This window comes from Malaclemys terrapin, chromosome 9 (genome assembly GCF_027887155.1).
Source record: "Malaclemys terrapin pileata isolate rMalTer1 chromosome 9, rMalTer1.hap1, whole genome shotgun sequence".
NCBI lineage: Eukaryota > Metazoa > Chordata > Testudines > Emydidae > Malaclemys > Malaclemys terrapin.
Genome location: NC_071513.1, coordinates 101,143,621 through 101,170,715, shown reverse-complemented (window position 1 = coordinate 101,170,715; position 27,095 = coordinate 101,143,621). Strand labels below are relative to the sequence as shown.

The 27,095-nt window shown below is 50.8% G+C and overlaps 1 protein-coding gene across 2 annotated transcripts in view; it reads left to right on the top strand.

Moving 5' to 3' along the window:
- TFRC (transferrin receptor) overlaps positions 1–8,055 on the top strand; it is a 34,149-nt gene extending 26,094 nt beyond the window's left edge. For both annotated transcript variants that reach the window (XM_054039273.1, XM_054039272.1), the window contains exons 12-19: positions 231–316; positions 445–508; positions 852–919; positions 1,007–1,071; positions 1,579–1,660; positions 3,134–3,358; positions 4,138–4,278; positions 4,796–8,055. In XM_054039273.1, the coding sequence (XP_053895248.1) occupies positions 231–316; positions 445–508; positions 852–919; positions 1,007–1,071; positions 1,579–1,660; positions 3,134–3,358; positions 4,138–4,278; positions 4,796–5,038 (974 nt within the window). In that variant the 3' untranslated portion in view covers positions 5,039–8,055. The remainder of the gene's footprint in view (positions 1–230; positions 317–444; positions 509–851; positions 920–1,006; positions 1,072–1,578; positions 1,661–3,133; positions 3,359–4,137; positions 4,279–4,795) is intronic.
- Positions 8,056–27,095: the final 19,040 nt, after the last annotated feature.

The window sequence follows — 27,095 nt, the reverse complement described above, 5'->3', positions numbered from 1 at the left end:
CCTTCTTAAAGATAACTTGGATGGATTGTTGCTCTCTTTCAAAGGCACAATCTAGACCTGTTGGTCCTACATCTATAATTCAGCTAAAGGCCTGCAGCCCTGGTATCTGGGGAACTTTTATTTACAAGTACACTGCAAATTACTATTCTGCATCTGACTTGTTCTGTTAAGGTAATGGGGCCCTGATCTCCACTCTTTTTTTTTTTTTTTTTAATTTTATTTATTTAAAGGTGGCTATAAACCCAGAAGAAGCATTGTCTTTGCCAGCTGGAGCGCAGGAGAATTTGGAGCTGTTGGTGCCACTGAGTGGTTGGAGGTAACTAATCTTGGTTTGATCACTGATGCCTTTTACCTAATCCAAGCATACCTCTTCTGTCTTGAACTATAGTAACACTGCTTTTACTAAGTTACTGCCTATTAACAGGCATTTTTCTCCCATTTTAGGGTTATTCTGCTACACTGCACACCAAAGCCTTTGCATACATCAATCTGGATTCTGCAGTTGTAGGTAACTATTGCTCTGTGTTCAGCAAATCTACAAAACTCTAAAATTAGAACTGGTCAAAAACAGGTGAGCTTGGTAAGCTGTCACTCTTCCAGTGTGAAGCTCTAAAAGGACCAGGCTAAAAGTTTTTTTTCAAAGTAGCTGCCAGTGCCCAATAACTGGAATAGCAGGTAGATCAGGTGCTTTGGATTAATTCTGCTAATGTACCATATTATCTTAGTCATTACTGCTGCTAAACCGCTGAAAATAGAAATAGCACTAAAGAAACCACAATGCAACTTTATTCCTATAATTCTTGTACTTGTATTGGCAACATGTTCCAAACCTTTAACTTTTACCATCACAGGTTCAAACCACTTCAGGATTTCTGCCAGCCCAATGCTGTACAAAGTCATGGAGCAGACTCTGATGGGGGTGAGTCCTAGTCTCTCTGGGCTAGTCTAAACCATGATCCAGGTATACAGGAAAGTGCTTGGACAGTAACTTTGCACCTTATTGCAGGTGAAGCATCCAGTAAATGGGAGAAGTCTGTATGACAACGTTGGTTCTGACTGGGCCAAAAAAGTGTAAGTCTCCTACTCTTCTTCCTTTGAACAGTAACTTTAAAAAGCTCTTAGCTCTGTTGCTCCAGATACAACTTACCTTCTCTGAACCCAAATGATCTCCTCAAACCCCCATATAGGAATAAATCAACTGACTAGGCAATCACTCTAGCTTTAGTTCTAAATTTGTTGCTACTCTGTTCAAATCTTGAACCACAGCAAACCATTAGGACAACCTCCCACCCATTATGACTTCATTCCCATGTCAATGGTGCAATAGTTTAGTACACTACTTGGTTTGGAACACTGAATGTTCAAACTAGATCACATCTCCAATCTAGCTTTCCAGCTGTTCCAAGAACAGCCTTCTAGGAGATGCTGGTGTTCATAGGACTGCAGAAACTGGCTTCCTAGAGCTCCACTTCCATAACAGGAATCACCTGGCCAGATATGGCCATCTATTCTTAGCTTCAAGCATTAGATTGGGTAACCTACAGTTCTGAGTAACAATGCCAATATTTCTCATTGCAGTGTTCCCTTTCGTATGGATAATGCAGCCTTCCCTTTTCTAGCATATGCAGGAATTCCAGCAGTTTCATTCGGTTTCTATGATGTAAGTCACTTTGTACTTGTTGTAAACAATCTCTCCCAAATGGAGTAGGAATGTAAATGCAAGTTAAGCTTCCTTGCTAGCAGTAAACTTGTGATAGGTTTGTGACTCTCCAAACTAGTTAGATCAGAAGAACTAAAGCTCTTCTACTGATATGATGAAACCAGATCAAGCACATGTGCTAATGACTTCTTCCATCTAGTGGTTTATCATCACTGACATCACAGTGGATTAGAATCTGCTAAAGAGCAACTCCTGGCAGATTGCACTGCTCCTGGGACTGTGGGTTTCTTACCACCTCCTGGACTGACGTGGAAGCTGAACTCAACAGTGGGGGGTAAACTGTAACCTCAGGGCAGCACAGCTGTAGGGTTATACCATCCTATTTCAGTACTCCCTTCTAGCCAGTGAATGCCATCTCTTGTATGAGCAGCTTCCTAGTTCTCTAATGGAAGGCAAGATCAGACTGTTAAAACTACACAGGTGGCCCAGAGGTAGAGCAGTTACTTCTAGACTAGATACCTGTCTATGGCTCTCATCCAAACACTTCCTCAACTACTCAAGACTTAAATTCTTACTCTTCCTTCAGCCATTGGCTCACACAGTAAGACTAAATCATGGTGAACTAAACAAAATTCTGCATGGCTTGCCTGCATTCCAGACCCTGCTTATCTACTTTCCTGTTCATGTAGATATGAAGCCTGTGTATTGATGTGAGTTTCTAAACAAACCTACACAAGCCTTTTGAATGGAGCTAGAATTCCTGTTTCCCCGATGTCCCATGTTTCGTTCTCTGTAAAATTAATAGCACTGTAACACACTAACTACCTGCCTGTTCTACATACTACAGGCATAACTAAAAGTTTAGCTGAGCAGAGAAGTCAAATTTGAGCTTTGAGAACAGTAAGCTCTAAAAAGTTAACATCCTCAACTTTTGACACCTGCATTAATGCTTCTGCAAATATTTGATCATGTGGTTTGCTGGAACTCTCATGATATTGTTTGAGTGGATACTTAAGCAGGAAGTTATATCTGCTGAGTCCAAATGGCTTTCTGGAAGTATTCTTGCCAGTAGAACTTGTGTATTCCTTACATCCCTTGGTGGCTTTCTGCAAAGGAAGGAAGGGCTCACATCTGAGTTGTGCTGTGGAGTATTAGCAGGTCACCAGTAACCTGGGGAACATTGGCAAAGCAGCTTGCTGCCCACGTCCACTCAAAGCAGTGGTGCTGCAATGCATACAAGTAACACTTCCCTGTCCCTCAGCCTGGCCTTCTATAGGACAGAATGAGTGAGTGCTTTGCAGAGGTGCCAAATATAGTTCAGCATGGGAGGGAAGAGAAGGGACTGCAGATAGACAGACCTGCTAGTACTGCTTACAGTACAGCCAAGGACTAGGGTAAAACTCAGTTAAACACCTACTCAAAACCAGGGTTAGGTGTAAGAACTCTACTGAGTGCAAATGCTTTGTCTTGCAGGATGAGGAAGGGTATCCTTTCTTGGGCACCAAGCAGGACAGTTGGCGCAATCTTGCCTTATCTGTCACTCATCTGGAGGAGTTGTTTCGGACTGCTACAGAAGTGGCTGGCCAGATGGCTATTAAGATGACACATGATCACCAATTTTACCTGGACTATGAGCAATACAACCAGGAATTGCTCAAGTTCATAATGAAGATTAGTCCATATAAACAAGAGATAAAAGTAAGTTTTACCTTCCTAACTGAACTAATCTTAAGGTTATGTTTTTTTCACTAACCCTAAACACTGAAATCTGCCAGTCTTAACCCTAGCTCCTCGGTGGGGATGAGGGTATCCTTGTCCATCCAATTCCTGGGACTACCTACAAGAGCCCCAGTGTGGTGACTGGCAAAATGAGCCAACTATCAGATGCTGGACAGAGGTGCTGTTAGCTACCAGTGAAGCTGGGTAGCCTGTATTCGACTCCTAAATCTCCCTTTTGATCTTGGTTACCGAGCTAGAATGGAAACAAAATAGCCAGCTGGAGATCTAAGAGCACCCAACAAATAGCATTAGCAGTGGTGCACGTTCACATGCCCAGACTGAATACCTCATCTGGATGGGCTCTTCTAAAAGGGCCTCTGAAGGTATAGCTGAAGTTAAAAACTTCTTGAGCAATGTTCAGCCTAAGGGTACCAGTAACTCAGGCTATGCCTACAGTTCAGTTTTTCAGCGGTGTGAATAGATCTCCCCTCTGCACGACAAGTTACACCAACATACGCACTGGTGTGGACAGCACTAAGCCTGCAGGAGAGCTCCTGCAGCTCGCTGGGTTGGCGCAGTAACGCTGCTGGGAGTGCACTGCTGGCCACTTAGCATAGCTATGCTACTGAACTCTAGTGTAGCTGTGCCCTCAGTCTTTCAAAATGGTCTCTGCTAAGATTTTTAGCAACTCCAATTCCCAACCCTGTCCCTGATAAATCAGGAGTAAAATTACTAACTCTAGCTCCTCTCCCTACCAGGGAATGAATCTGACCCTTCAGTGGCTGTATTCTGCCCGTGGAGACTTCAGTCGAGCTACAGATGCACTGACAAGAGACTTCAAAAACACTGACCTTAACAACAGGCTCCTCTGCCACATGATAAATGACCGCATCATGAAAGTAAGTCTTCGGAGCTTGGTTACAAGAGTTGATCCTTTAAAAGGAGCCCAATATCAAATAGAATGAGCATTCGTGAAGGGTTCTGGTGGATATTTGGACTTGAGTCCACTGGATTTATACCTAGTGACTGGTGGACTAGCTGATGTATTCTACCTGCAGCCACATCTCCTTAAGAGGCAGAGCTGTTTTCCTGGATCAGGGCCTGCACTTCTTCATGCCTTACTACAGTTGTTGGATTAGGAAATGCCTATCTGGCCCCATGTGGCTGCCCTGGTAAATCCTTAATTCACTTCCCCTAGAAACATGTCTAGGTGTTAATAGCTTTTGCATGGCTGTTCTGCCCCTGTTCGCTAACACTAAAGAAGCCACTAGGAGAGGCTGTTGAAACCACTTCTGAATTTTTCCAGCTCCTAGATAATCTATGGCTTCTGGCCCCTTCACCACTTGTCTCAGTTCTTGGCTACTGGACTGAATTCCTGATGTCAGTGCAATTCTAAACTTGACATTTCCTCTTAAGGTGGAGTACCACTTCCTTTCTCCGTACGTCTCTCCAAAGGATACTCCTCTACGTCATATCTTCTTTGGCTCTGGTTCCCACACTCTGTCAGCTTTGCTGGATCACTTGAGCCTCCGGAAGAGCAACCCAAGTGCCTTTAACCCAGACCTGTTCAAGAACCAACTGGCTCTGGCAACCTGGACTATTCAGGGTGCTGCTAATGCCTTATCTGGTGACATTTGGAACATAGACAATGAGTTTTAAATGCATTAACCTTGATGCTGGGGTGCAGAAACAGGGAACCCCACTCTTCCTCAATGACACTGAGTAAACATTTACACTAAATCGATTGACGGTATTTGGAAACCTACATTTTGGTCAAGTAAACTTCAAATTTGATTTTGATCAGGAAACATCACAAGCAGCTGTTTAAGCAGGGATTTCAGTCTATCCCCACTAAACCTGCATCTCCCTCAGAACAAGAGGTTCTTCTGATTACAGTATAATGTCACTAAAAACACTACTGCTTGTGGTGCTGCCTTTCTATTATGCTTGAGAACAAACAGGTCAGACTGATTAAAGCTAAGACATAGTCTACTCAAATCTAACTTCTGATCTAAAACAAAATTGGTACCTTTGAGTGGGGAGGTACAGTTAAACTCAGGTAGACAATGTTGGCTTTCCCTTTTGAGGTCAGTCTTAAAAGTTAGTGAAGGCAGAAGATCGCCTTCATAACCGTTTATGGGGAAATTCATAAGTGCTTCCAGCCTCCCTTCTGGGGCCATGGAGACACCTTGACCTCAAGTAAAAAAGCTGATTTTTTTTTTTTTTCTTCTCCACACAGTAGTAGCTCTTAGCTGCTGAAATAGTCAGGAAGTTCTGAAGTGTCTAGCTACCCTAATATGTTGAGTTACCATGTGAATGAACACATTGGCTTCCTGGGAAGAGGTGACTTAAAGACTAAACCCCTAACAGAAACTTGCCTCACAAAGGGGAGGTGAAATCCAGAGATTGATTTGTGTCCTGGCAGTCTTTCAGATAAAACAGGCCACCTGGTAACTGATAGCTTTGGATGGCTACAGCTGACACTTCAGACCCTGTTGCTGTGAGGCCTTTCATGAAATCAAGAGTCTTTACTTGCCAAATTTTTTGTTTGGCAAAGTAAGTTGGGCAACTCAAGGAAGGCTCTCATTTGGCACTGAGATATTTATTTGTATTTATTTATCAGTGACAGAGTTCACTATAAATGGTGGTTTTTTTTATAGAAGATAATTATCGGAAGCAGTGCCTTCCATAATTATGACAGTTATACTGTCGTTTTTGAATAAAAGCAGCATCTGCTATTACAATCGAACATGATACTGGAATTTTGCATTCAAATTTTAAAAGGAAGCAATGGTCCATGAAACTTAAATCTATTAGAAAATTACCAATTCAGCTTTCCATAGTTTTCAGACATGGAAAACACATGGAGATCCTGAGTAAGCATTTAATCTGGTACTAAAAGTGCTCCTTTCTAAAGTGACTCCGGAAAACCCCAAAATTTTGAGATGCAAACAAATTAAAAATCACTGCAATTAAGCTTCCCGTGGACTTACTGCCTAGCCCTGAGGTCAGGCTTCTCTTCCCCTGCTTCAGTTGATGACCTCTGTAGCTTATACAGGAGTGCAGCTCCGTAACCTGCTTTAGGCCTTGATTAATGCAAGAAAAGCACCTCTGAGCTTGGCAGGTAAGACCTTTCAGTTAACCTTTAAGGATGCATTAATTGGGTTAACCATAGCCCTGGCTCCACCCTTGCTAAGCCTAGGGTGTTGTACACAAATGCAGACTTGTACCTCTAAGATCAGGCAGCAATTCAATCACATGGCAGCTTTGCTGCAAAATTTCCAGTACCTTATGTATCATGAAAACCTAACTCATTATCGGGAGCAGTGTCTCCCATAATGTATAAAGAACAAGGTAGTTTTTGCCTACCAAGGTGTTATATCGGAGGCAGTGATCTCCATATGTTGCACTAAGGGTGTACGTAATTATCGGGAACAGTGTTTCCCATAATTTTCTTATGCTTATCATGCAATGACATCTACAGAGCTTGATGGTTAGTATCTAACATGTATCCTCAAATTCCTGCAGTTCTAGTTCCACTTTCCTGTGTGTTGCAGATGCAAATGCTAGTGTGTATTATGCATGGGAATTTTTTTTAAACCCACTCTGTAGGTGAAACTGTTTCAAGTTGTTGTGCTGTAATCTCTCCAGGTACGTGACTGGGTCTGACTATTTAGCAAATACTAGAATAGTAAGGCTGTTCAATTGATCTTAGAAAGGTGAAGGGAATTGACTATAAAGGCTTGAGGAATTGCTAAGGGGAACATATGGTAGTGGAGTTGTCAAAATCCAGCGTTTAGTGGGCTACATTCAGTCTCGTTATGGTATGTCTAAGCCAGTACAATTTGATTTTGTACTTGTTAACATCAACCTAACTAGCAACTAGTCAATTCAGACAGCAAGACTCTAGGGGTCCCATCTGCTCCCTAATCAAAGACTAAATAGACTTCCTTGTTCCTTCAAATATGTTAGTACTTCACTGGTAAGTTCCTGGAGCCTATTTAGGTTCTATTAAATGCTGCTGTCTCTAGCAGCAGCCAAAAAGCATATCCTACTAAAGCGCTCACCCTGCCCCATTACAACAGGGTGCTGGTCTGAGCCCCCAGTGTGGCCCACTTGCATACAACTGGGTTTAGACTCCTGGTGCCTGTGCTGAAGCTGCAGAGAACTTAGACCAGACCTGTTTAGTGGCAGATCAGGGATGGGGGAGTCGCTATTGCCATTTGAGGCTAAAATAAGCCCTTGAGACTTCATTAATGAGCTCTGGAGTAGCTTGGTCCTGGCCATCATGAAAGAGCTAAATTCAAGTGCATACACTAAAATCTTCTGCTCTGATGGCATCAGCAGCAACCTTGATACTACTTACAAGGAGGTGACCATGTGGCACGCAAACAAGTGATAGGACAAAGTCTCAATCCTGTTCGACTGAAACTCGTGCTTGGAAGCTGTTGCCACAGCACTTGCATGCATCTTGAATTAGATTCTGTAAACTTTCCCTGCTACTAAGCATATGAATAAGACAAATTCTGTCCTGTAGCTAGATGAGTCATAACTGATTACTACAGGTTCCGTTCATACTTTCTTGCTCTTGTACTGAAATTTGACTTTGGGATGGGATATTAATTTGTTTTGTTCCTGCATTACCTGCTGTCTCATTAAATAAAACTTGAAGCTTCCATACTGTCTCTCTCATCCGTGACTGTAAAATACTGACCACCGCTCCTCCAGCCACTTAAGACTCCTAATAATCCACCTAAAGCACTGTTTATAGCAGTTAAGTGTCCTTTGCTTTGCAGAGTGATGGCTTATAAACAATGCCAGGTGTCTAGTGGTATAAGGGCTCCAAATTCCCAAGCTACTTTCATGAAATACCTCCCCTCACCATCCAAACACCTATGGCTATTAGATGATCTCACTGACACATTGGTCTTTTGATTGGTTCACATGTGGGCTTGGTGGCTGTGACATTGTCTGGGAGGCTCTGCCAAGAACTGACCTCCTTCCAGGTGTGCCCAACTACTTAGCTCTAGCTACTCTCAACCCCCTGGCTTCTACACAGCGGGCTCTTCCATCCATGGGCTTCCTGACTCCATGGAACAATGCAGGAACCCTGCAATGTAACTGCAAAACTGTCTGGTGGGGGAAGTTGCAGAGAAATGGTAGTGCCTACCTGCAGCAAAATGGCAAACTTCCTAGAACAGGGTTGTAGCAACTTTCCCCAAGGGGAAGACACTAGATCCACAGCTGCGAGTTTGGTTTATGGGCACCTGAGTAATCGGCCCAGTTCACCTCCCTTCAAAGCTATTGCTTCAGTATCTGCAGATGGAAGCAGAGGTCGCTGCAGGAGTTACTCCGTGTTTGAGGCTTTCTGAGTGTTCTTTGTAAAGGCAACAAGCCCAGGACATAGCCTGGCATACCATGGGCAGTAAGGTGGGTGAAACACACCAAGGGCAGCCTTAGATTCTGAATCACTCTTTGTTCTAGGCATCAATGCACTGGACCTTGCAAACCAGGGCTGCAGTTCCACCCCAATGCTATAGGTGGGGCAGTTACCTGCCCAGGATCAGATCTCAAAGGCAGGCAGCCTTACCTGCCCTCCACCCTCACTGCTGGACATAAACAATAGGCTGCTGCTGCCTTCCCCCTTCTTGTCTCTCTTCCCCGCCCCTCCATATGAGAGCATGTAGTCATGATTCTGGAGTCTAATCTACTGATTGGCAACAGCTGTTCAACTATGTCAAACTCCCCAGCTTGTAAAATCCCATACGTGGATGGAGATAAAAGCTAGAAACAGGATTTCCTGGGCCAGGAATACATCCCAACAGGTGGGGGTTCTATAGAGGAAAATTTCATTCCTTCCAGACTACAGCTGTTCTCATGTCACCTGCCTAGAGCAGAACATTTAGGTTAAAACCTTTGTGCCACTCGCCATGTCCCTGTACTGATGTGAGTAGTGGAATCACTCACTGGGTGTCAACTGTTCTGATGCTCCTGGGAGTGTCTGGGACCTGGCAAACAACCACCTGGCAGGCAGGGGTTTGACCCATTAAGTAAACCAGCTGGAGACAGGATACTGGAGACAATTGAGGGTCTCACCCATCTCCTCCCACCTAACATGGTAAATGGGCTGTGTGAGAAAGGAGGATAGTTAACAGCTGCTGACAGAGTCCAGTGTCTGCACAAAGGGCAGCAGACTCCGTGGAAGGGACATGTGCTCCAGGAAGTGGCTGGTAGCTTGTGACACAGGCTCACCCTGCCCCAGAGCTGTGGTAGGTTTAGTTTCTGGCTTACTTCCCTACCCCAGTCCAATGGCTTTTGAGTGTCTGAAATCCCATCTCCTCTAGAGAGTATCACGCAGGCTTCTAGCTTGCTGTTGGGATGGGAGGAGGCAGTGCCCATGCAGTGGAAATATTGGGGCAGGGGGGCCTGATCCATGTTTCTGCCCCTGGATACTGCATGCATGGGAGGGTGGGGGGATGGAGGTGAGAGTGGGACCTGGAGCAGCTGCTGTGGTGCTGGGGTACAGGTAGGACTAGCTCTCCCCATGTGGCACTTGCTGGCTGTCCATAGCTGGACTGGTGAACAGAGATGAAGATTGGTACTTCCTTGCCATGACAGACTGGTGTGGCCCCAGGGCACAATGAAGAGGGCCTGGGCTTCCCCTTGGCCCTAAACACCCTCTGTGGTGCAGGGAGGAGTCCTGGATAGCCCAGGTCTCTGGTGGCAGGGGAGGGAAAATCCTGCCTGGTCCTGGAAGCTGTCAGCAACCAGTACAGCCTGGACTCTGCAGGAGTGGCAGCAGCTTCTCTGGGGGCCACAGCTGTGGCCCCCAATGGCAAGGACCTGCCATGGCTTCACTCCCCTGGTTCTAGCTGGTCACATTCCCTCACTAGCCAGCTCTGGCGCTAGAGCTGTTGGCCAAGACACAAGACTGTATCAACCTTCAGCTCAGCCTGAGTCCAGGCCGGCCTGGGGACTTGCCCGACGGTGGGTGCCACCTCCCGCACCAAGAAGCTCTGGCTTATCCCTGTTTTGGCCAGGGGAGCCTGACAGGAGCAAGGTTACTAGGTTCCCCCTATTCTCTCCTAGGCCCCATGAAACATCTGGCTGCCATGTCATTCCAGGATCCCAAATTCTCCTCTTTGTCAAGGTCATTTGGAATTCTCATCCTGTCCTCCAAACTGCTTGCAACCCCTCCCAGCTTGGTGTGATGTGCAAATTCTATAAGTGTGCTCTTCACTCTTCTTATCCTTGTCTCTAATGAAAATATTGAACAGTACCAGACTGAGGGCTGATTCCAGTGGGACCTCACTAGCTACATCCTTCCTGGCTAACCAAATCATTGGTAACTACTTTGTGTGTGGGCTTTCAGCCAGCTGTTTGCCCACCTCACAGTAATTTCATCTAGGCCACATTTCCATAGTTCACTTACAGGCATGTCAGATGGGACTGTCAACAGCCTTACTAAAATCAACAGTGTATCTTAAGACGGGAGGCAGTGACCCCACGAATTGGGAAGCGTTGGCTGCAATGGCGTTGCATCGTACATCAAGCCACAGCCTGTTTTGTAGAGATTCACCTTGCTGAAGAGGCTGAGAAAGGGCAGGGGAGGAAGGAAAGGGTACGACAGCACAGCCAGCAGCTGTGCTTTCTCCAACCAACCACCTGTCGGGTGTGGAAAAACCCGTAGAGCACAGATTGGGCTCCTCCGACATCTTGAGTCCAACCGTGAGGTAGCGCCTGTGGGGATAGACCCCTACACAACAAGCATCTTCTTGCCTGAGACCAGGGTGGTGGGTGGTCAGATTCACTTAGTCTTCCTGCAGCGATGCCTCCACGCCTCCCCACACGGATCAGATCTCCTGACACACAGCTCAGGCCCCATGAGCTACCGCAGGCTCATAGCTCAAGCTTCAGGGCCGGGCTCCTCCATGGGTCTAGAATTGGACTCTTCGGCTGAAGTCCAGTCTGTACTTATGAACAGTAGGAAGCCTTCCGCGTGCAAAGCTTACCTGCAGAGTTGGCAGCGTCTCCCTTCCTGGTGCTCCTGCCACTATCTGCTGCTGAAGCTCCTTTCTCGAGGAGCATCAGTTACCCGTTGGAATCAAAGACACGGACTATCCATGAGCTCTGTTAAAGTACACCTGGTAGCTACGGCCTTCCATTCGCCTATCGAAGGCCTTCCGGCCTTTGCTCATCCTCCCACATCCAGATTCCTTAAGGGCTTATCTCATTTGTTTTCTTCTATTTGGAACCCACACCTTCATGGGCCTTCAAACTGGTCCTCAGTGCCTGAAGAAACTCCCTTTTTGAGCTTATGGACACCTGTTTTGTTCCTTCATCTCTCCCTTAAGACTTCATTCCTGGTAGCTAGCACCTTGGCCAGAAGGGTGGGAGAACTCAGAGCTCATGGCCAGTCCACCAATGTTACGTTCTACTGTGACATGGTCATGCTGCGCCCCCATCCTCAATTTCTATCAAAGATCTTGTCAGATTTCCATATCAGTCAGGATACCTATTTGCCGGGAGTCTTTTTTCCCAACTCTCACTCCTCGAGAGAAGTGGCTAGCCTCCTCGCCTTGGGCATTAGGAGGGTGCTCATCTTCTATCTGGACAGGGCAAGAACCAGTAGGGCTTCCCATAGCCAGTTTGTATTCTTTGCGGAAAGAAGGAAGGGCCAATTGATTTCCACGCAGAGCCTATCAAAGTAGGTATCTGGTTGCAGCCCAGCCTGCTGTAAAGCCACCGGGCCACATCTCCCTCCCCCAGTGACGGTCCACTCCACCAGGGCTCTGTCCAATTCTATAGAACCTCCTTACGGACGTTCCCGTAGTGGAAATGTGCAGAGCTGCAACCTGGTGCTCAGTTCGCATATTTGCCAAATGCGATCTGTCCCATGTGCAAGCTGGACGCAAGCTCTAGCGGTGCTGGCCTCCCAACTGCCTTCGATCAACCTCTTCAGTGCCCATCTCCATGCTGAGTAACTGCTTGGCAGTCCCCTACCGTGGAGCACCCATGGGGACGTAGATCCGAAGGAGAGGCTACTTACCTGTATAATAACTTGAGTTCTTCAAGATGTTTTGTCCCTATGGGTGCTCACTTCCTGCCCTCCTTCCCCTCTGCGGCACGGTCTTCTGGGCGCTGTAGTTGAGAAGGAAGTGAAGAGGCAGAGGGTCCATCCCTCCCTGTATACCAGCTCTGGAGCATGAGGTTGTGTAAGGCCCAGAGACACTGCTAATCAAAGTCTCCTGGTCCAGAGCTGTTGTATTAATTTGGATTAAATATGTGGGCTGAATATTAAACTGTGTTAAACAGGTTCAGTGTTTGGTATAGAGAGACCTCAGCATGCTTCGTACCCTGGCAAACACACCATTAAACATCCTTTTATTAAAAGTACAGAAAAAGAAGGAAAAATAGTTAAAGCATTTAAGGGATTCAGCCAGAGCTGATAGAGGTGGCTGTGACAGGATCCTTGGGGTACAACCTGAAACTGTGGGACCGCTGTGCCCCTTAACTCTCCAGCTTGGGCTGTCTCTCACAAAGCTATGTTAGTGACAAGCAGTAAACCCCTCCAGGTGCTGTGACCACTCAGCCATCAACATGTGGACACACTCCCAGCTGAATGCTCTAAGCGGCTCATGAACTCTATAGCGACACCAGCAAATCTCCCCAGCCTTGCACCCCGGTAATGTACCATCTTACACTGCTCAAGACTTCCTTGCACAGTGCAAACTCATTAATTAGTTCATAACATGAACATAAGAACGGCCGTACTGGGTCAGACCAAAGGTCCATCTAGCCCAGTATCCTGTCTACCGACAGTGGCCAATGCCAGGTGCCCCAGAGGGAGTGAACCTAACAGGTAATGATCAAGTGATCTCTCTCCTGCCATCCGTCTCCAGCCTCTGACAAACAGAGGCTAGGGACACCATTCCTTACCCATCCTGGCTAATAGCCATTAATGGACTTAACCTCCATGAATTTATCCAGTTCTCTTTTAAATGCTGTTATAGTCCTAGCCTTCACAACCTCCTCAGGCAAGGAGTTCCACAGGTTGACTGTGCGCTGTGTGAAGAAGAACTTCCTTTTTTTTGTTTTAAACCTGCTGCCCATTAATTTCATTTGGTGACCCCTAGTTCTTGATTATGGGAATAAGTAAATAACTTTTCCTTATCTACTTTCTCCACATCACTCATGATTTTATAGACCTCTATCATATCCCCCCTTAGTCTCCTCTTTTCCAAGCTGAAGAGTCCTAGCCGCTTTAATCTCTCCTCATATGGGACCCGTTCCAAACCCCTAATCATTTTAGTTGCCCTTCTCTGAACCTTTTCTAGAGGCAGTATATCTTTTTTGAGATGAGGAGACCACATCTGTACGCAGTATTCAAGCTGTGGGCGTACCATGGATTTATATAAGGGCAATAAGATATTCTCCTTCTTATTCTCTATCCCCTTTTTAATGATTCCTAACATCCTGTTTGCTTTTTTGACCGCCTCTGCACACTGCGTGGACGTCTTCAGAGAACTATCCACGATGACTCCAAGATCTTTTTCCTGATTCGTTGTATCTAAATTAGTCACCATCATATTGTATGTATAGTTGGGGTTATTTTTTCCAACGTGCATTACTTTACATTTATCCACATTAAATTTTATTTGCCATTTTGTTGCCCAATCACTTAGTTTTGTGAGATCTTTTTGAAGTTCTTCACAGTCTGCTTTGGTCTTAACTATCTTGAGCGGTTTAGTATCACCTGCAAACTTTGCCACCTCACTTTTTACCCCTTTCTCCAGATCATTTATGAATAAGTTGAATAGGATTGGTCCTAGGACTGACCCTTGGGGAACACCACTAGTTACCCCTCTCCATTCTGAGAATTTACCATTAATTCCTACCCTTGGTTCCCTGTCTTTTAACCAGTTCTCAATCCTTGGAAGGACCTTCCCTTTTATCCCATGACAGCTTAATTTACGTACGAGCCTTTGGTGAGGGACCTTGTCAAAGGCTTTCTGGAAATCTCAGTAACTATGTCCACTGGATCCCCCTTGACCACATGTTTGTTGACCCCTTCAAAGAACTCTAATAGATTAGTAAGACACGATTTCCCTTTGCAGAAACCATGTTGACTTTTGCCCAACAATTTATGTTCTTCTATGTGTCTGACAATTTTATTCTTTACTATTGTTTCAACTAATTTTCCTAGTACCGACGTTAGACTTACCGGTCTGTAATTGCCGGAATCACCTCTAGAGCCCTTTTTAAATATTGGCGTTACATTCGCTATCTTCCAGTCATTGGGTACAGAAGCCGATTTAAAGGACAGGTTACAAACCCTAGTTAATAGTTCCGCAACTTGACATTTGAGTTCTTTGAGAACTCTTGGGTGAACGCCATCTGGTCCCGGTGACTTGTTAATGTTCAGTTTATCAATGAATTCCAAAACCTCCTTCCCCGCTCCACAAAGGGTAGTGAGCATGCAACAGCTGTTGTAATCTGAGCCGATTCCCCAAGCACGTTAGACAAATTCACTGGTAAGGATACAACATTAGAATAAGTGTATTAACTACAGAAAGAGATTGTAAGTGATAAGTGTTGGTTATATAAGAAATAAAAATAAAACCGCAGTCTAAACTCTACAGACTAAGCAAGATTTGAATCAAGCAGGTTCTCACCCCACTAGATGTTCCAGGCAGGCTACAGTTTTTATTACACAGGTTGAATTTCCTTCTCGGCCTGGGGCCAGTCTTCCCAGTGTTCTTGTTGCCTCCTTCAGCCTAAGTGGGGGAGGAGAGAGGCCCAGTGGTGATGTCATTGAACTTTCTCTCACATGTTACTGTGACATCTTATGAACTTCCACATACTTTTGACAGTTGAGCTCACAATTAGGGGAAATGTCCAGGCCAAAACCTCTCCGAGAACTCAAGTTACTGGAAGGCAAATAACCTCACGCCCTCCCTCCTTTACAAAACCGACTGAGGACTCTGCCAGATTTGGTCGGTGCAGCCCATAAGCATGTTCCCATGCTAAACATGACTCACATCCGCAACGTGAGCACTTCGCTGTGGCCATTGCTGTCCTGCCTTCCGGCATTTTGTTCTCCAAAGTTCATTGACTGTCATAATTGTTCCTCACCTTACCAGTATTCATCACTGTGGCTGAGTGGAGCTTCTCTGCCCTGCAAAAAAACTGAAACCCTTTCTCAGGACGATGACAGCCCAAGAACGTTTACACAATGCATGCTTTCGTATGCGCATAAACCGACTGCGGATGGACTGAAGCACTCTGAAGTTGCAAAGGAATTCTTTTCAGCTAAGGATGGGTACATCCACTTTTTGGGAACATTTTAAGACCAGGTTTCTTTTCTTGTGTGACTGGTTACTCTCACCAACACAAGCTGGTCCAAGATATCCCCTCACCCACCTTATCGCTCTGGTTTCTCCATTGTCATTGTGTGTCACCAAATTTGTCCTCATTTTAGTAAAAAGGTCCTACCGTACACAAAGCATGCGAGTTTGAGGAGCGGTTTGGTGTGGGGGGTGTCGTGTATAGAAAGACATGGGCCTTGAGGGGCATAGGGGCTCAGCGTAGTACAGTGCTTAGTATGTTTAGGTTTCAATAGGCACCTTCAAAGCCAGATTCCCCTGGAGGAGCCTGCCGTGGTACAAGCATCTAGAAACCTAGGCACCTACTTTGGTTTTGGGTGGGAAGGGCAGGTGGAGGGGCAAGAGCTGGTGGTGGGCCCTCCCCCCAGACTTGTCTACACTAGGAGGTGTTGCCAGTGTAGCTATATCTGCAACACCCCTAGTGTGAGCAGTTATCTGTATACAAGGGCTTACACTGACATAAGCTATACCAGTATAACTGTGTCCACACTAGGGCTTTTCTTGGCATAACTGTTGGTAGAAAATCACAAGCCTAGCCATCATAGCTATGTTGGTAAAACGTCAAGTGTGGCCAAGGCCGGAGGGGTAACCTAGAGGCCGTGGTGAAATGGTGTAGGTGACGTGAAGCCCAGGTGCTGCACTAGTATATCGGTTCCCCAGGGGTGCGCTGGGTTCTGCTAGCTGCCTGGCAGGAATTCCTCCATGTGACAAACCTGTTTCACCCAAGTGGGCTGTAGTCCACGAAAGCTTATGCTCTAATAAATGTGTTAGTCTCTAAGGTGCCACAAGTACTCCTGTTCTTCTTTTTGCGGATACAGACTAACACGGCTGCTACTCTGAAAATTGTCTATGCAGTTGCTTCACCACCACCACCACCCCCTCGGCCCAAGAGGTATGTTCGGGTTTCTGCAAGCCAATTACTTAACAGTTTCATGCTGTTCTTTGAGTGTGTGAAGCGCGCTTATTAGCTAACCGTTTTAAGGCCTTAGGTGGGTGGACAGCATCCAGAGCAGATGAGGTAATATTAGCAATCTGTGTTCCTGATGAATGGAGTCTGGTTGCATGCTCCCAAGGTCTTGTTCACTGAAGGCAGCCAACACCCCCAGTTTGAGTTCAAAAATAAAATAGAGGCAAAAGTCAAATATTGGAGAACAGGCCCCCGGGGGCTTTCAGCTAAGCCATCGACACCCATTTTCAATTGCTTTTAACTCTTGTGAAGTCTTTGAAATGATTGGTTGCTGTGAGAGGCTCACCTGGCCAGGGGCAGGATGACTAACGCACATTCTATTTGAGTAGCTTCTTGCTGGAGCTAGTGCATGTCACGTACACAGCTGAAAAGCCTCTGGGGGAAAGGTTGGAACGTGATTAGAGCATGTCTGTCGAAGCCAAGCCCCGTTGTCTTCCGAGGGAGGGAAGCTACAAAGCCCGTTGAAAGTTTGCATGAGAATATCAGCATGAAAACTAGACAGCGGCCTGCATATTAATCGGCTTTTTACTCAGTTCTAGGGCGGTCGTGCCAACTGAGATTGACGCTCCATGGTGGTAGGCACTCTACATCGAGCTGGGGTGGGGGGGTGAGAGATTCACCCTGGAGATAAGACAGACCAAGAGGGAAGAGAGGACGTGGTAGCCCCGTTTCACAGCTAAGCAGCTTGTCCAAGATCACACAGGCACTCTGAGAACCCAGCCCTTTGGCCACAAGATCATCCTTCCTCTTGTGAAGAGGGCAAATCTAGAACTATATGCCCAGTGCTGTTAGTTCCCGTGTTCATATACCAGGCAGGCAGTCCCTGTCGTATCTAACCATAGCAGACCAGGAAGGCTGAGACAGGTCCTCTCCAAAATAACAGGACAGGAAATGGCCCTACAGGTACATAAGAACGGCCGCACTGGGTCAGACCAAAGGTCCATGTAGCCCAGTGTCCTGTCTTCCGACAGTGGCCAATGCCAGGTGCCCCAGAGGGAATGAACAGAACAGGGAATCAAGTGATCCATCCCCTGTCGCCCATTCCCAGCCTCTGGCAATCACAGGCTAGGGACACTCAGAGCGTAGGGTTGCATCCAGGGCCGGCTCTAGGATTTTTGCCGCCCAAAGCAAAAACAATTTTGGCCGCCCCCCCCCCTTCTTTAATTACCCCACCCCCGGCCCTGCCTCAACTCCGCCCCTTCCCCAAATCCCCAGCCCTGCCTCCTCCCCCCAGGCTCTCAAGCCGAGCCGCCGCGGCGCGCGAAACAGCTGATTTGCGCGCCGCTGCTCCCCTTCCCTCCCAGGTTTGAGAGCCTGGGAGGGAGGGCGAGTAGCGGCGCGCGAATCAGCTGTTTCACGTGCCGTGGCAGCAGCAGCGGAGGTGAGCTAGGGCGACCAGGGCACGTTTTTAGGGGCGGTATTCTGGCGCCGGCCATGCCGCCCCTAAAAATGTGCCGCCCCAAGCACCAGCTTGTTTTGCTGGTGCCTAGAGCCGGCCCTGGTTGCATCCCTGACCAATTTGGCTAATAGCCATTGATGGACCTGTGGTCCATGAATTTATCTAATTCTTTTTTGAACCCATTATAATTTGGACCTTCACAACATCCCCTGGCAAGGAGTTCCACAGGCTGTCTGTGCATCGTGTGAAGTACTTCCTTTTTTAAAAAACCTGCTGCCTATTAATTTCATTGGGTGACCCTGGTTCTTGTGTTATGAGAAGGAGTAAATAACACTTCCTTATTTACTTTCTCTATACCACTCATGATTTTATAGACCTCTCTCATATCCCCCCTTAGTTGTCTCTTTTCCAAGTTTTAATCTCTTCTCATATGGAAGCTGTTCCATACCCCTAATCATTTTTGTTGCCCTTCTCTGCAACTTTTCCAGTTCTAATACATCTTTTTCGAGATGGGGTGGCCAGACCTGCCTGCAGTATTCAAGTTGTGGGCATACCATGGAGGCTAGGTAATGCTAGGAGTTCTTCACTACCCACGAAAGGGGCACACGGATCCCATGGTACAGAGAGAGAAAGGAAAAGGGCCAAGCCACCCGCAGCCTGATGTCACCATGTGGGGCCAGAATGAGCCAGGCTGATGATCTCCAGCATCATTTTGTTGAGTCATCTAGAAGTTTCTGCAAACAGATTCTGGTACCCCAGGGTCTAGTGCTTGCCCCTCCCTGCCTGGACATGGGTAACTCAGTGCTGGGCCAGTGCGTGGAGTTGGAGCTGCAGCAATGGAGGTGGGGTGCCAGCCCCAAGGAGCTCACATGCTGAGGGCTTCACTCTGCCTCTGGCACAGAGAGCAGCAGGCCAGGCGGGGATGCTCTGTACCTTGGTACGGCGGAGAGCTGGCTGGGGGCAAGGCACCATGCCTGGAGGGGCCTTACCTTTGTATAGCAGAGTGCCGGCGGGGCACCTGGGGATGAACCGCCAGCCGAGCTGCAGGACCTGCCCTACCTGTAGAACAGGTGTGACTAGTCTCTGTCCTCACACCCCCACGGGACAGCCAGAGCTGGGAGAGGTGCCTGGGGAGCTGTGGCTCGGGGCCGTACCCAATCCCAAAACACACAGGGGCACGCTCCCTTTGCCCGGTTCTGTCCTCGCACACAAGGCAACCACTTGTTCCTGCTGTGCTGGGCATAAGGCCAGCCAGGCTCTTACATGGAATCCCTGCTTAGCCCCTCACACCGTCCTGGCCCTTTCCAGACCCCACCACACACACCCATCTCCCCGCAGAGCGCTGCCACTAGAACTGGGGCGCCTCTCACTTCTCCCATCCCCCCTCTCCTAGGGAGCGGCTTCCACATCCTCTGTGAGGGGAGAACCAGCAGCCTGTGGGTGGCGGTAGTGCCCCATTCCCCGATGGAGGAAGCGGGCTCTGAGGTGTCCCCTGCCGAGCCACAGGTGGCTGGAGGCCCCCTCGCCCAGGGAGGGGAAGAAGCGGCAGGGGACAGAGATGCCAGAGGGCAGCCGCTGGGCTGCTACCAGCTCGTCTAGGGACCTGCAGCTCCCTGGGCAGGGCCTTGGCCTGATGGCGGCCAGGCTGGTGGCACCTGGGCCTTGAATCACTTCATGCAGGCGCATTGTTAAAACAGCTGGAGGGGGCCTGAATTCCTGACTGAGCGAAGTGAGGCCGGACCCTCGACGCGAGGGCGTTTCTCGGCCTGTCCGTCTGCGCCTCTATCATGAACGCTTCTGCATCCTGCCGCCAGGCCGCTCCAAAACGACCTGCCCCGGGGCTCCCAGCTCAGCCTCGGAAACCCAGCCCAGGAGGGCTGCCTGGACACGCTCTGTCCTCAGGTGGTTCTGTCACCCCGCTGCTTGGACCCCAGCTGCAGCCACGTCTAGACCCTCTGGCCTTCTTCACCTGTAACTAGCCCCACACACCACAGCTCTATGACAGCAGCTATCGCTGGGGGCTGGGGGGGCGTGAGCCCCCTCTGGCCCCTTGGCCCAGCCTTTCAGCCTCCTTTGAGATGACTGGTGCGTGCTGGGCATTGACTAGGGCTCCCAGCCGCTACAAATAAATACAGATAGGGCGTGATATTGATTAATAACCCATCACCCAAACGATCTGTCTAATCTATCCCCCCACCCCGCAGGTAGCCCCAGTCGTGTTAGTATCGCAGCTCTCCTGGGTGTGCAAAGGTAGAGAGGCGCTGTCTGCAGCGGTATTGCATGGCGCGGTTCTGCTCATCCCTGCAGGGTGAGGGGTTTGCTCTGCCTGCAGCCAGGTGGGTTTGGGCTGGTCCTCCCAACGGCTCGGGTCGCTCTGCTCGAGGCAGGTGTTTTGGGGCAGTGGGTGGTACATAGCTAGCCTCGCAAACAGCCCCGGCTGGCTGGCAGCGCAGCCCCGTTCGCAGGCGCCCGTCAGCGTTGTAAAAAGGCCGAGGTTATAAAGGTGGCATTACTGATCATGCCCGTGTAGGCTGCAGCCGAGACATGCCAGGCTGGGTTCGAGAGGCGGCTGAGTCACCGCAAGTGGGGAGCAGGGGAACGTTTCCGACACGTCCTAGCCGGGTCTGCTCTGGGACTCCCGCCAGAGAATGACCGACCCTGTAGGGTCCTGGCTGGGTCCCGAGGCTGAGCTTCCCGCATCCCACCATCCCCGGGGCACAGCCGTAGTGCAGTCTGAATGAGAGCCAACACGCAGCATGAGGCCTGGGGCCCGCGGCCTGCCCGAGGAGACCTGCTGAGCTGCGGGGTGCACGGCGCGGGGTCTGGGCGAGGAGACCTGCTGAGCTGCGGGGTGCACGGCGCGGGGTCTGGGCGAGGAGACCTGCTGAGCTGCGGGGTGCACGGCGCGGGGTCTGGGCGAGGAGACCTGCTGAGCTGCGGGGTGCACGGCGCGGGGTCTGGGCGAGGAGACCTGCTGAGCTGCGGGGTGCACGGCGCGGGGTCTGGGCGAGGAAGCCCTCAGGGGCATGGGGAGCCAGGCAGCCTCTGCCACTCAGGAGATGCTGTGTGGTGGTGAGCAAGTCCTGAAGAGCCGCCCCCCCCTCCCCCCCACACACACACTGCATGTTCTGGACTCCCCATGAGACCGCTGACCCGGACTCCCTTTCGCAGCCTGCTGGCCTCACTTCTCGCCCAGCCTGCCAGGGAGCCGTGGCCAGCGCTGGGGCGACAAGACGGAGACGTCGGCCCAGCAGACAGAGCCCCGCGAGGGCCAGGGAGGCTGTGGGAGCCTTTGGCAGGCTGGGCCGGGTCTGCGCTGTAACCGAGCAGGCCGCAGCTGGGGGAACGCTAACTCCCTATCAGGATCCTAGCGTTTCGGGGGGGGGAGGGGTTGGTAACAACAGGCCCGATCCTGCTCTCCTCCACACACAGACTGTGGGGGTGCTGCAGGGCCATGCCCCACACCCTGAGCAGGAGGCAAAAGAAAGCTCCTGTTTCCACCCTCCAGAAATTTCACAAACAGCATTAAAACCCGGCTCACAATCCCACTGGCTGCATTAGCCCCAGGGCTGAGGACCTCGCCCGCTGTGGCCCCAGAGTGAAAGCTGGCCGGCTGTGTGGTGCTGCACCCGTCGGCTTCACCCTCCGGTGACCAGCGTTGGGTCACAGGGCCCAGGCAGCTCCTTACATTGGGGCCCTGAGACTCCAGAGGCAGGTGTCTAACCTAGGAGTGGATTGAGCTCTCACACAGCTCAGACTGAATGCCCTGTGTCCCCTGCCAGCGAGCTCTGGGCTGGGCTCTCGGCCATCCCAGCATGCTCTGGGCTGTGATCTGTGCCATCCCAGCATGCTCTGGGCTGGGCTCGCTGCTGTCCCAGCATGCTCTGGGCTGGGCTCTTTGCCGCATGGGGCAGAAGGCGCTGTTCCCGTGTCCCAGCGGCACTCTCATGGGGACGTGCCCCGAGGCCGCGCTCAGCCATGCTTCCAGGGCCACGCGTGGCATTGCCACTCGCCAGCTCTGGCCGTGTTCTCGCAGTGATGGGATTGGGCTGGGCTGGAGCCCATCTGGCCACTGCACAAGAAGCTGCAGCCCACTGATACATCTGAGCTGAGCAATCAATCGGAGGTGCTGTTGGAGGAGCACTCTCTCTCTCTCTCTCCACCCCCCCATAGCACCCCGTATTTGCAGGAGGGTGGGGGGAGCGAGGAGCCCAGCACCCAGGGTGGCCCTGCCCCCTCACCGTCTCCTGTGAGCAATGGAGACAGGACGTGGACTCTGCTTCCCTGGCCTGGGAAGGGGCAGAGGAGGATGAAGAACCCCAGGGGCTGCCCCCCTCCCCAGCCTGGAAGTGGAAGGGGACCCCACTGCAGCCACCTCTTCCCCAGGCTTTGGAGAGAGGAGTGAAGAGCCCCAAGTGGCCGGACAGCTGAACTGATGAGGGGGCTGGGGAGGGCAGCCGTGGGGTGAACAGAGCCACAGTCTCCCAGCTCCAGCCCCTCCCCACAGACCAGCTCACCGCTGAGCAGTGCTGCAGCGCCTGGTGATGGGAAGAGGCCTGCGGTGCAGGGTGCTCACCAGCGCAACATCCCCTGGGGGAACTGCCAGTCTTTGGGTCAGGCCCTGGAACCTGCTGGCATGGCCTGCAGACTCTCAGGAATTTCTCCTGCAACCAAGCCAGCCCCCTCCCTGCATGCCACAGCGGCGCAGAAGGATCTGCTCCTCTCAGGGCCTTTGGGGCCTGATCCCAAGCTGACTGGACTCAGTGGAAAGAGTTGGCCCTGCCGTGCACAATGCCTGGATCCAGGGATGTGCCCCATTCCAAATCCCCAGCCCTCTAATCCCTTGAAGTGCCGAACGGGGCCAACTCTGCTCTGCCATGCCAGTGTGAATCCGGAGTGACTAGGCTGCAATGGGTGGAGTTACTCCTGATTTACCCTGGACCAACAAGAGCGGCGGAGTCTTGTGGCTTTGAGAAGTGGGTTGGAACAGTAGGCTGTCTCTGTCATTTGTAAGGGGTTTCCTGGTCCTGCATGCAGGCTAGAGGGCAATCAGTCAATCTGCAGCCAACTGGCCTAGGGTAAAGATGGGGTGAGTTGTGCCTCTCTGTTTCAGGGAGCAGTCTGCTTTGTCTCTCTCTGTTTTTAGTTTGTGTGTTAACATTCTGAATTCTAGGAAATAAAGTCATGGTATGTTGCAGCCTTCCAGCAAGAGTAGTTATGTTTTTATCTAACATGTGTACATGCTGTGAAACATAACAAGTCTGGCCCGACATCTTCCAGCTGCCAGTTGGAACCAACTCTGGCGGTTGACTGCAAAGGCAGAGGGGAAGCGCTTGGGAGGGATTTGTCCTGGCTCCAACTGCCTCGCAGGAGTTAACGAGCGTGCCAGGCAGGCAGCAGTGGGTGGCTCCTGAGTGCTTTGTTATGCTCTTCAGGCGCAGGCTCGGGCTTGGTCCCAACAGCTCCCTGTTGATCTGCCACTGGATAAGGTTGCACTTTAGGCAGCCGTCCCTGCAGGTGCAATCAGCCCTGCCTCTCTCCAGGCTGCTCCCACCTCCAGCCCCTCGGGCTAGCGGAAGAGTGGGCAGCCCCGGCCTGCGGGCACCCCATGCAGAGACTGAGCCCATCTCTTTTCTCTAGCTCTCTCCTGTTCTCTCTCTCTCAGTAGTGCCAGCAGCAACAGGAACAGATGCTGGGCCACATTCTCAGTGGGGGCGAAGCGCCAATGAAGAGAGGCTGCGGATCTGGTCCTTGGTGGGCGTGGGTGTGGCAAGCAGCCATGCCATGTAGAGAGGATGGGGGTCCAGAGCTGGGGATGGGTTGGGGGTTGGAAAGGTCCTGCTGCCAGGGCCCTGCCTGCCTGCTGCACCCCAGCAAATCCAAACAAAATCTCAGCCCTGAGGTTGGTTTTGCTCTGTGTTTATTTGTGTCATTGATGCGCTCTAATGCTCCGCCCCAGCATCACCAGCACCTAGTGGCCAGAACAGCGCCTCACCATGGCTACCAGCCCAGCATCCATGCTAAGCAAAGGGGCGCACGCCCAGGAACGAACGGCCCTCCCTCTAGCTGCCCCTGCCTCTGGGCAGCATCTGCCGCACCATACCAAAGGCAGGGAGGAACAGTCCCAACAAGCAGGGACTGAGGGCGGCGGAGGAGACTCAGCGCCAAGGGGGATGTGTCTGTGAGGGAGACGCAGCAAGAGAATGGCGGCGCTTGTGTTCAGCCTGTCTCTCGAGGTCAGGATCGGTCTCTGCAGCCATCCTCTAGGCACCCATCCCTGTAGCCTAGGGCAGTGGTTTCCAGCCTTTTTTCATGGGCGGACCCCTTTGGAAATCTGTTGTCTGTCTACAGAGCTGAATTTGGATCAGTCTAAAGACAGAACAGGAGTACTTGTGGCACCTTAGAGACTAACACATTTATTAGAGCATAAGCTTTCGTGGGCTACAGCCCACTTCTTCGGATGCAGTAGCCCACGAAAGCTTATGCTCTAATAAATGTGTTAGTCTCTAAGGTGCCACAAGTACTCCTGTTCTTTTTGCGGATACAGACTAACACGGCTGCTACTCTGAAACCTGCCTAAAGACAGAATTCAACTGGTAACGTTACATGTGCAGGACAAGGCATTTGACGCAGCGTCAGAAAGGGCGCTGAACGGTTGGCTTCTATGGTACGGCCAACACTTCGGGGTTTGGCCTGCAGATGGGGGTGTGCGCGTACTTTTCATTGCTTGGATAAACAGAATGTCTTTTCTGGGACCTGAAACTTTTATTTGCACAGTCACCTGTAGCGGACCCTTTAGACATCGTCTGCGGACCCCGGGTTGAAAACCACAGGCCTACTAGTGTGCCTCTCTGTCTATCCATCCTCATCCACCCCACCCACCCACCCACCCATCCTCCATCCACCCCCAAACACATCCCCTCTATCCAGCCACACCTCCCCATCCATAACCACTCCCACCCCATCCATCCCCATACACCCCACCCACCCACTCATCCCCACCCTCATCCCCCCCAAACACATCCCCTCTATCCAGCCATCCCTCCCCATCCATAACCACTCCCACCCCCAAACATCCCCATCCACACACCCCTACCCACCCATCCCTCATCCCCCCAAAACACATCCCCTCAATCCAGCCATCCCTCCCCATCCATAACCACTCCCACCCCATCCATCCCCAAACACACACCCCTACCCACTCATCCCCCATCCACCCCAAACACATCCCTCTATCCAGCCATCCCTCCCCATCCATAACCACTCCCATCCCCATCCATCCCCATACACACCCCTACCCACTCATCCCCCATCCACCCCCAAACACATCCCCTCTATCCAGCCATCCCCCCCCATCCATCCCATACACACCCTGCTACCCACCCATCCCCCATCCACCCCCAAACACATCCCCTCTGTCCAGCAATCCCCCCCATCCATCCCATACACACCCCTCTACCCACTCATCCCCCATCCACCCCCAAACACATCCGCTCTATCCAGCCATCCCCCCATCCATCCCATACACACCCCTCTACCCACCCATCCCCCATCCACCCCCAAACACATCCCCTCTGTCCAGCAATCCCCCCCATCCATCCCATACACACCCCTCTACCCACTCATCCCCCATCCACCCCCAAACACATCCCCTCTATCCAGCCATCCCTCCCCATCCATAACCACTCCCATCCCCATCCATCCCCATACACACCCCTACCCACTCATCCCCCATCCACCCCCAAACACATCCCCTCTATCCAGCCATCCCCCCCCATCCATCCCATACACACCCTGCTACCCACCCATCCCCCATCCACCCCCAAACACATCCCCTCTGTCCAGCAATCCCCCCCATCCATCCCATACACACCCCTCTACCCACTCATCCCCCATCCACCCCCAAACACATCCGCTCTATCCAGCCATCCCCCCATCCATCCCATACACACCCCTCTACCCACCCATCCCCCATCCACCCCCAAACACATCCCCTCTGTCCAGCAATCCCCCCCATCCATCCCATACACACCCCTCTACCCACTCATCCCCCATCCACCCCCAAACACATCCCCTCTATCCAGCCATCCCTCCCCATCCATAACCACTCCCATCCCCATCCATCCCCATACACACCCCTACCCACTCATCCCCCATCCACCCCCAAACACATCCCCTCTATCCAGCCATCCCCCCCCATCCATCCCATACACACCCCGCTACCCACCCATCCCCCATCCACCCCCAAACACATCCCCTCTGTCCAGCAATCCCCCCCATCCATCCCATACACACCCCTCTACCCACTCATCCCCCATCCACCCCCAAACACATCCGCTCTGTCCAGCAATCCCCCCCATCCATCCCATACACACCCCTCTACCCACTCATCCCCCATCCACCCCCAAACACATCCCCTCTATCCAGCAATCCCCCCCATCCATCCCATACACACCCCTCTACCCACTCATCCCCCATCCACCCCCAAACACATCCCCTCTATCCAGCCATTCCCCCATCCATCCCATACACACCCTTCTACCCACCCATCCCCATCCCCCATCCACCGCCAAACACATCCCCTCTATCCAGCCATCCCTCCCCATCCATAACCACTCCCACCCCATCCATCCCCATACACCCCACCCACCCACTCATCCCCCATCCACCCCCAAACACATCCCCTCTATCCAGCCATCCCTCCCCATCCATAACCACTCCCACCCCCAAACATCCCCATCCACACACCCCTACCCACTCATCCCCCATCCCCCCCCAAACACATCCCCTCTATCCAGCCATCCCCCCCCATCCATCCCATACACACCCTGCTACCCACCCATCCCCCATCCACCCCCAAACACATCCCCTCTATCCAGCCATCCCCCCCATCCATAACCACTCCCACCCCCATCCATCCCCATACACACACCCCTACCCACTCATCCCCACCCTCATCCCCCC